Source organism: Anneissia japonica, unplaced genomic scaffold (assembly GCF_011630105.1).
Source record: "Anneissia japonica isolate Jap-2015-1 unplaced genomic scaffold, ASM1163010v1 scaffold1931_len244811_cov162, whole genome shotgun sequence".
Classification (NCBI taxonomy): domain Eukaryota; kingdom Metazoa; phylum Echinodermata; class Crinoidea; order Comatulida; family Comatulidae; genus Anneissia; species Anneissia japonica.
Genome location: NW_022683367.1, coordinates 72,916 through 82,351, shown reverse-complemented (window position 1 = coordinate 82,351; position 9,436 = coordinate 72,916). Strand labels below are relative to the sequence as shown.

At 31.3% G+C, this 9,436-nt stretch overlaps 1 protein-coding gene across 1 annotated transcript in view; it reads left to right on the top strand.

The window, feature by feature from the left end:
* LOC117099897 (TNF receptor-associated factor 3-like) overlaps positions 1 to 9,436 on the top strand; it is a gene marked incomplete in the record, with an annotated part of 49,800 nt that overhangs the window by 21,668 nt on the left and 18,696 nt on the right. The window contains 1 exon segment of the mRNA XM_033239423.1: positions 2,775 to 3,114. Coding sequence (XP_033095314.1) covers positions 2,775 to 3,114 — 340 coding nt within the window.

The window sequence follows — 9,436 nt, the reverse complement described above, 5'->3', positions numbered from 1 at the left end:
CAAACAGCCTTGCAGAATAAGCATGAAAAACAGCCCTACAAAATGATCCTCACATCCATCATTGAAAAATGATCCTCAAAAGCAGCCTTACAGATGATCTTTACAGACAGCCTTACAAAATGATCCTTAAAAACAGACTTACAAAATGATGCTCAAAAACAGCCTTACAAAATTTCCTCAAAAAGAGTGTTACAATATGATCCCCAAAAACAGCTTTACAAATGATCCGCACAAACAGTCTTGCAAAATGAATCTCAAAAACAGCCTTACAAAAATGATCCTTAAAAACAGCCTTACAAAATGATCCTCGCAAAAAGCCTTACAAAATGACCCACAAAAACAAACTTACAAGAATGATCCCCAAAAACAAACTTACAAAATGTTCCTCCAAAACAGCCTTAAAAAATGATCCTCGATAATAGCCATACAAAAATGAATCTCCAGAACAGCCTTACAAAAATGATCCTTAAATATAGTCTTACAAAATGATCATAACAAACAGCCTTACAAAATGATCCTTAAAAGCAACCTTACCAAAATGATCCTCAAAAGAACCTTACAAATGATCTTGACAAACAGCCTTGCAGAATAATCCTGAAAAACAGCCTTACAAAATGATCCTCACATACATCATTACAAAATGATCCTCAAAAGCAGCCTTACAAATGATCTTTACAGACAGCCTTACAAAATGATCCTTAAAAACGGACTTACAAAATGATGCTCAAAAACAGCCTTACAAAATTTCCTCAAAAAGAGTGTTACAATATGATCCCCAAAAACAGCTTTACAAATGATCCGCACAAACAGTCTTGCAAAATGAATCTCAAAAACAGCCTTACAAAAATGATCCTTAAAAACAGCCTTACAAAATGATCCTCGCAAAAACCCTTGCAAAATGACCCACAAAGACAAACTTACAAGAATGATCCCCAAAAACAAACTTACAAAATGTTCCTCCAAAACAGCCTTAAAAAATGATCCTCAAAAATAGCCATACAAAAATGAATCTCCAGAACAGCCTTACAAAAATGATCCTTAAATATAGTCTTACAAAATGATCATAACAAACAGCCTTACAAAATTATCCTTAAAAGCAACCTTACCAAAATAATCCTCAAAAGAACCTTACAAATGATCTTGACAAACAGCCTTGCAGAATAATCCTGAAAAACAGCCTTACAAAATGATCCTCACATACATCATTACAAAATGATCCTCAAAAGCAGCCTTACAAATGATCTTTACAGACAGCCTAACAAAATGATCCTTAAAAACAGACTTACAAAATGATGCTCAAAAACAGCCTTACAAATTGATCCTCAAAAACAGCCTTACAAAATGATCCTCAAGACTAGGCTTACAAAAATGATTCTCAAAAACAACCTTACAAATGATCCTTAAAAACAGGCTTACAAAATTATCCCCAAAAAGAGCTTTACAATATGATCCTCGAAAACAACCTTACAAAAATGTCCTCAAAAATAGCCTTACAAAAATGATCCTCCAAAACAGCCTTACAAAAGTGATCCTCAAAAGCAGTCTCACAAAATGATTCTCAAAAAGAACCTTACAAGATGATTCTCAAAAATGCAATAATAAAGAATAATTATAATTTATTTTTAATATTAGAAAATTATGGCTTTATACTATGATATAAAATTTAGGCAATCAGCTAATAAGAAATGATTAAGTGAAAGAAATAAAAAAGTAACATACCAAAAGAAGGATATTGGACGATAGTGTTGAGAACTACTTTAACCACAGGTAGGCATAAATTAGTGAAAAGCAATAAATGCAAATACCTGTTAACTGAAAAGTTGCTTCTGGTCACAAACAATATGTAGAATGTGACGATCTTCTGACCATCTTTGATAAACTATGCAAATATGAACAACCTTGAGTTGCAGACAGGTACATGCGACTAGTCTACCAATGGCATAATTATGTCTGAAACATTACAGTACACTGAATCTTTTCATGCGATGATTAAGAACTTTTGTATTCATATAGGTCAATGCCATAACCTAGGGAATTTTCCCCCATCAAGAAATGCATTGTATTTCAGGGTGGCTTTTCTATTTTTATTGTGAGAAACATTGACTAATCAAATTGAAATATTTGTGGAATGTTTATATTTATTCTAATATATATTTATAAAGCTTAAATGTTAATATAAATGAGTAAAAAAGGTGATGACCGATATTGAACAATTATAAATAATTTTAGCTGCAGACAAAAAATTTAGTTCTCACACCCCATACACAATAAAGGCAGACAAGGAGGCATACCACAAAACTTATTTCAATAGTTTCATGTTTATGTATTGGCTGGTTGAAAATTTAATAAAATCAGTAACAAATATTACCACTCAAACACTAAAATAAAGTGTTCATGCTACTATAATTGTAATATATTTATTAAATTTATTTCAATCTTACTTTGCATTAAAAAAGAAGACAAATCCATTTGAATTAAAGCTCATAATGAGACGTTTTATAAAAAAAAAAAAGAGGATTGAATACCTTAGTATACAGTACTGTGCTATTGGAACAGTGGGTGATTCAGGGTTTCGCAAAAAGAGACTCCCCTCCCCACAAAGTGAACATCCCAACCTCACCTATCAGAACATTGGTCCTTAATTGCCATCTCCATTCTGGACCTGCCACATAATAATATATAAAAAACAAAAAATTTAACTCTTATGTTAATTGGTGGTGGGAAAATCCACACAAAATTTGAAAATTGTATTATCCTTTGTATATTTCCTATAGACGTGCAGAATCAGAGCAATTCCTCTGTCCCAGCTGCAAGGAAGAGGAAATCTCTATAAACGGAATGAATCCGGATCATTTTGCCCGAAAAAAGATTGATAATATGGTAATATTCTGTCCCAACAAGTCAAGCGGATGCGGAGATGAGTTTATGTTGAAGGAGTTAAAATCTCATCTCGAGCAGTGCCCCTTCGAGGTGGTTGAGTGCATGCATAAAGAGCGTGGATGCGTTGCGAAAATGGCCCGTCGTGACTATATGAACCATCTGAAGATAGATTGTCACTTTCGTGTCGTAACATGTGACCACTGTGGAGAGGAGATCACGATGCAAGATAGAAAGGTAAACTCATACAAGAGCCCAGTGATAGTATAAATTAAAAAGTACCATCTAGTTCATTAGGTCAGGAAGCAATTATATTTAACTTCTATCATCTTCATACAGTCGGATAGGAGGCCATAAAAAAGAACCATCTAGGAACAGTGTGTGGAGTTGATACATGGTATTTGGCTACATTGAGGCAGGAAATGATGTGTAATTAATATTCACATTGATACCATTATAATACAGCCCTGCCCAGACATCAGATTTAGTTTGACAAAAACATGCCTAATAAATATGGTTGTGATGACATCACATCACAACTATATATGGGCATTCAACAGGTTTTGTCAAAGAAATTTGATAATCTGGACAAAGCTTAAGGGGACATTCAACTTAAAAGAACCATCTGGGTCCAGTAGGTTGGGAATCCATTCTTTGTATTTGACTACAGGAAACTATGTGTATTTAACAATCAAATTAATACCATTTTAATACAGAGGCTAAACAACATTCAGTATTTGGCTACATAATACGATGTACTGTATTAATAATCAAATTTATACCATTTTAATACAGAGGCTAAAAGGAAATTCAAATTAAAAGAATTATCTTGGTCTGGTAGGTTGGGAGTCCATATTTAGTATTTGACTACAGGAAACCATGTGTATTTAACAATCAAATTAATACCATTTTAATACAGAGGCTAAAAGGACATTCAACTTAAAAGAACCATCTTGGTACAGTGGGTTGGGAGTCCATACTCAGTATTTGACTACAATATACTATGTATTATATAGTTAATAATCAAATTAATACCATTTTAATACAGAGGCTAAGAGGACATATGGTTGTGCCTTTCGTCCCAGGAGTACAAGTGGGTGTATTGCATTGCAGGTTCAAACACAATGCACTGATTACAGCTCCAACATTATGGAATTCTACCCTGGGAGCTGAGTATGCATTTCATTGGTGCTTGATCCAATGACCCGGGGAATTACATGAAGCCATATGAGGCCTTGTTGGCATAAACTACTGCACAAACATATTATTATTATTATTATTATTATTATTATTATTATTATTATTATTATTATTATTATAGAGAATAACTTGATAAAAAAGAAACCTAGGCCCCCTAAATTTTTCAAAATAAAACTAAAATGGAGAAAAAAAAAATTATTAAATTAGGTCTGATAATGCCATTTCTGGCCTTAGAGGTGCCCAAATCATAATTTTCTTACCTTAGCCCCAACCATGATAGAGCTGAGGTAGTCTAGAGCTCTGCCTGTTAAGGTCCTTTCCTGGGCCCTTCTATTTTGAATTTCTATTTTGCTGCATGTCTGCAATTTTGCTGCATGTCTTTAATTAGAGGTGTTCATTAATTTTGTTTTCTCATTTACTTACTTACTTTAAGGTGTCATATTTAGTAGCTGAACATTGACAACCATAGTCTATCCTTTGTCCTCCACTAGTTTTTTTGCCTCCCTGTAGCTATTTACACCCATCCAATCTTCCGCAAAACTTTTCAGCATGCTTGAAGAAATATATAAGAAAAGTAAAAATGCAAATGTGTAAGGTGGAAAAAAATAAAATATATGGTACCATTAGGTTTTCAAGATATTAATAATAATAATAATAATAATAATAATATTATTATTATTATTATTATTATTATAACAATAATAAAAAAAAGTGGGTTTTGTAAAGCGCATAATACAGAGGTCTTGAAGATCCTATCCTTTATAAGACCATTTAAATTCCAGTCACAAAGTAATCTTTACTTGGAGGGAGATGTATGCACATTACATTTGGTATTATACAGTGTTAAGGTAACCACAATATTATTTGTAAATGTAAAGAATATTAATGTTTTTAAATCTTTAACATTCCAATTTGACAAGTGAAAGATGACCAGTTTGACTTAGCATGATGGTTTGAATGGATTATACACTCCACTGCTGAACATGGATTATTGATATTTACTTTCCCTCCAAAATTTTATCAGATCCACAGAGTGCTTTAAAAAAAAATTTTTTTTTTAAAATTATAAAATACTTACTATAGCTCTGTTTCAAGGGTATAGTACCTAATAAAAGGAAAACAAAGGCCTACATTCAAAATTTAATGAATAATAATAATGATTATTTATTTATACAGCATATTTTCAGATTTCTGTTTAATGCACTTTACATAAAAAGATGATAAAATACAATATAAAATAGGCAACATTATACAATGAAATTACAAAAATATTATATAGAAAAACTACAAAAATATACTTATTATTAATTACATAATTATTAGAAATTTGAAAATTCACAGTTAAAAAATAAATATTAATTACCTACCAAACTATAACTTACAATTATTCCAAATTATTACAGATCAATTAACAATTTTAATTCATTATTACAATATGGAAAGACAATATCAATTACATGGAAAGACATTATTACAATTTACATTAATGAAATTAATTTAAAAAATGTGAATTCACTACTAATGATTACCTAATGGAATTATTACTTACAATTAATATTTACTTAAAATTTAAGTATTTAAATTAAATAACACTATGATTATTCAAATACCATAAATAAAACAAACATCTCAAAATGTACAAATATTCAATTTAGAAATATAAAATTGAAATAATTTACAAGTTTCACAGGTCAAATTACTAAATGTCATCAATATAATAATGTCAGCTATAAATCTTTAATTAAATGGTTAACAAGTATAATGATAATGAATAAATCACTCACATTCCTCCCATTTTAGTATTTCTATAAATGAATATGACCCTAATATTACAAATTGTTCTCTCATATAACTAGTGCAACATTTAACAAATTGGCAAGTTGTGCTTGCATTCACTGTTTGTTTTGAAAGAAATAAAATACAATAACACATTTTGATAATTGAGTTAAACATGTCTAAAAGTTGACTCACCTATGCATGATGTACACAGCCTAGCTGGTTGGTATAGGTCAGTTAACTATATTTAGGCCTGCAGGAACAAACTGACTTCAATCCCATGGCCTAGAGAAACACTAAACATTACACCCCCTTAGGCCTACAGATGCTACCTAGCCAGTGTGCAGGGAAAGACCAGTGTTCCAGACAATGTAACTGTACATCCTGTGGCTCTCAAAATTTGAATTCTCCATCATGCTAACTAAATATTAACCAACTAGTATCCTCACAATTTTGAAATATACCACATAACAACCATCTAGTACGTAGTATCCACGTTTTTCTCATAATCTGCATTTTGATTAGTCAGTGTTCCTATTGTCATCGTCATCACCTCTGACATCAGCTATTGGTCGTTGGTTATTTCACTTTGATTCGTGAAATTGGCAGACTGTCAAAGTTATGCTTCCTGAATTTTACGTATGAAGTTTAATGTCTATTGTATTTACTGTTTGCAGTACATTGCTCATATATATGTCATGAATAAATAAATTCAAAACATGCCAACAATCAATAAACCATTTGGTATTTAATTTGGATTTTAAGTGCTATAGGTAGCATGTCTTTCATGGTTTTTTTTTTGGTATTGGAACATTGCATGACTTTTTCCATAAATCGGGGACCATTTTGTGACTAAAACAGTGGTTAAAAATAATAGAAAAAACATAGAATAGTTGAGAAGCACAAACATTTAAAACCCAAGGAGACAGATTATCAGGACTTATTTATAGATTTCTTTGTCCCTCTTAATAATAACTTTATGTTCTTTATTAATGAAATTTGAAAGGCAAATGGGAAAAACCCATAAAACAGCAAATGGCCATATAATGCAAAACAATTTAAAATTAAAATTAAAACGGTATAAGAGACAGTATATATATTATCATCATTAGTAATCTGCATTCCTGTAGGTCTGTTTATGAGTTGAGATTCAGTTCCTCCGCTGGTCTCTTTTATCTTTTATGTGCTTTTCTTTTTGTTTCTTTGTAATGTCCAATCTTAAACATGTCCATGAACTTTTTCTTCATCTGCCTACTGTTCTCTTTTATTCTCCCTTCAATCACTTTCTTCATTAATCCATTTCCCCTCAGTACATGAATAATCCACCATATATACTATAATTAGTTAAAAGGCAAAATACTGAACAAAATAAGCTGTGGGGAACTATGGCTAGGTCTATATGAAATTCCTGAAGTGGGGGAAAGTTGTACAATACACTGTATACCTGACAACAACATCATTTTAATTTAAAAGTATTGTAGAAGCTTAAAAAACGCTTTTCAATTTAATAGTATTTTAATGCAGTGGCTAAGAGACCATACAACAATCAAATTAAAAACTATCTACAGTAGGTACATACTTAATATTATAACATAAAATGTTTCAAACATTTCATAGTTGTTGCTGATTATTCTTCTGATATAACTTATTTAAGAATTTGATAAATGAAAAATTCCTTATCTTTAACTCAATTTTCAGCAATGACCTGGGTGACCTGACAATACTAAGAAACTTATTTGTCCATAACGTTTGCAAAGCACATAAAAGATTAGTAGGCCTCTATAGGAACACATGAACAAAAATTGTAATATATTATAAATTCCTTTTATAATGCTGTATCACCCGATGAAGCCAGCATATATAAATAATTATAGTCTATAGAGTGCACCAGTGCTTTTATTTCTTTTGTACTTGGGGCTCATGTGCAAAATATTGCCAATAACAAACTTCTTAATTCTCTGATAATTAGTAGCTATCCTTTCCACATAAAAAAAAATATACACAGGTTATACAAACTACAGTTGGTCTTGCTATTTTTTATTTTACCTTGTTTAGAATTTTTTGTTGTGTTTAATATTCAAAGTAAACAAATTTTGTTTTCTCATCCAACTGTTCCTGCTGAAAGCATTTACTTTTAAATAATAAGGGGAATAGAAAGAAAAAAGTTAAAAATTATAAGACTTTAGTCATCAGCTTATACTATGATGAAACATTTTAAAAACATAAGATTATATTTATTGCATTACAAAAGATTAAATTTAAATCCGGTCACAAAGTGGACTTCAATTTGGAGGAAGATGTATTACATATTCATTCAGTGTTGTCTATGGATAATAACCGTAATTAAAGTACATAATTTGTGATGGTAAACAATATTTATGTTTTATGTTTAACATTGATAGGTAAAATATGTTAAATTTGACTTAACATTTTTGATGGATTTTCCCCTCCACTGTTGAACATGGTTTTATTGATATTTTTAATTTTCCAAAATTTCTCCAAAATTTAGTGAGATATACTTTAGTATATTCAGAAAAATATTAATCTGACAGACATGCTTCCCAATTGATCTTAGAAAACCAATAGGTCACTGATTAATCTCAGATAAGATAGTATAATACTACTTCAAGTATCGAAATGCATTTTGATACATGGAATATGTATTACACTATCTAATCTATCTTATAGTGTCTCCATTATTAAATGAGACTGATCCTAAAATATTACAAATTGTTACCTCATACTTCCATCTAGTGTCAACAAATTGATAAGTTGCAGTCTTTGTCTGGAAGAAATAACTTAAAATACAATAACACATTTTGATAAATTTAGTTAAAAATGTAGCAAGAATGTTAACTTGCCCTCCTACAGCCAGACTGGTTGGTATGGATCAGGTGACTAAAAACCTGGGCCTACAGAAACATTGATAACATGCTAGGCCTACCTAGTAGTATGTCATCTGAAAGCCAGTAGTGTTCCAAGACAGTGCTGCACATCATACAGGCTCCCAACATCACAGGGTCTTGTATTTTCCCAGCTAAAATAACTGTATCATAACTTGTGTCCTGATAATCCACCAGTATTAATACACATGTTTCTTTTATACACAACCATGTGATTTGAAATTGCATTCAGCACCTGTTGGTGTCGTCATCATCCATTGGTCGGTTGAAATCGTTCCTTTTGACACAAAGTATTTTTACTTCCTGAATGTGACACGACGTAATGAACCGTGAAGACTTGTTTCTACTGTTTACGTTTACTCATGTGGTAATTAAACAAGTTCAACATACCAACAGTAAATAAATAATTTAAAGGTATCAGATATAAATAAACGGTGGTGTATAATGAATTGATATGCCATAGGCACTTGACAGACCTGGCAACACCGCAATCTAGAAACTAAGCCAGAGGACTAAACAGAGGAGAGGAAAACATCTCATCCAGTATGAACTCTTTGTCAGAATTTTGATGAAAATAATGGTCTGATGACTTTATATTTCAAATTATAAAATAAACTGTTACTGTTAAAAACAGTACCTTAAGGCGAAAGTAGTGTCGCTAAGGGGAAACTTAAACGACA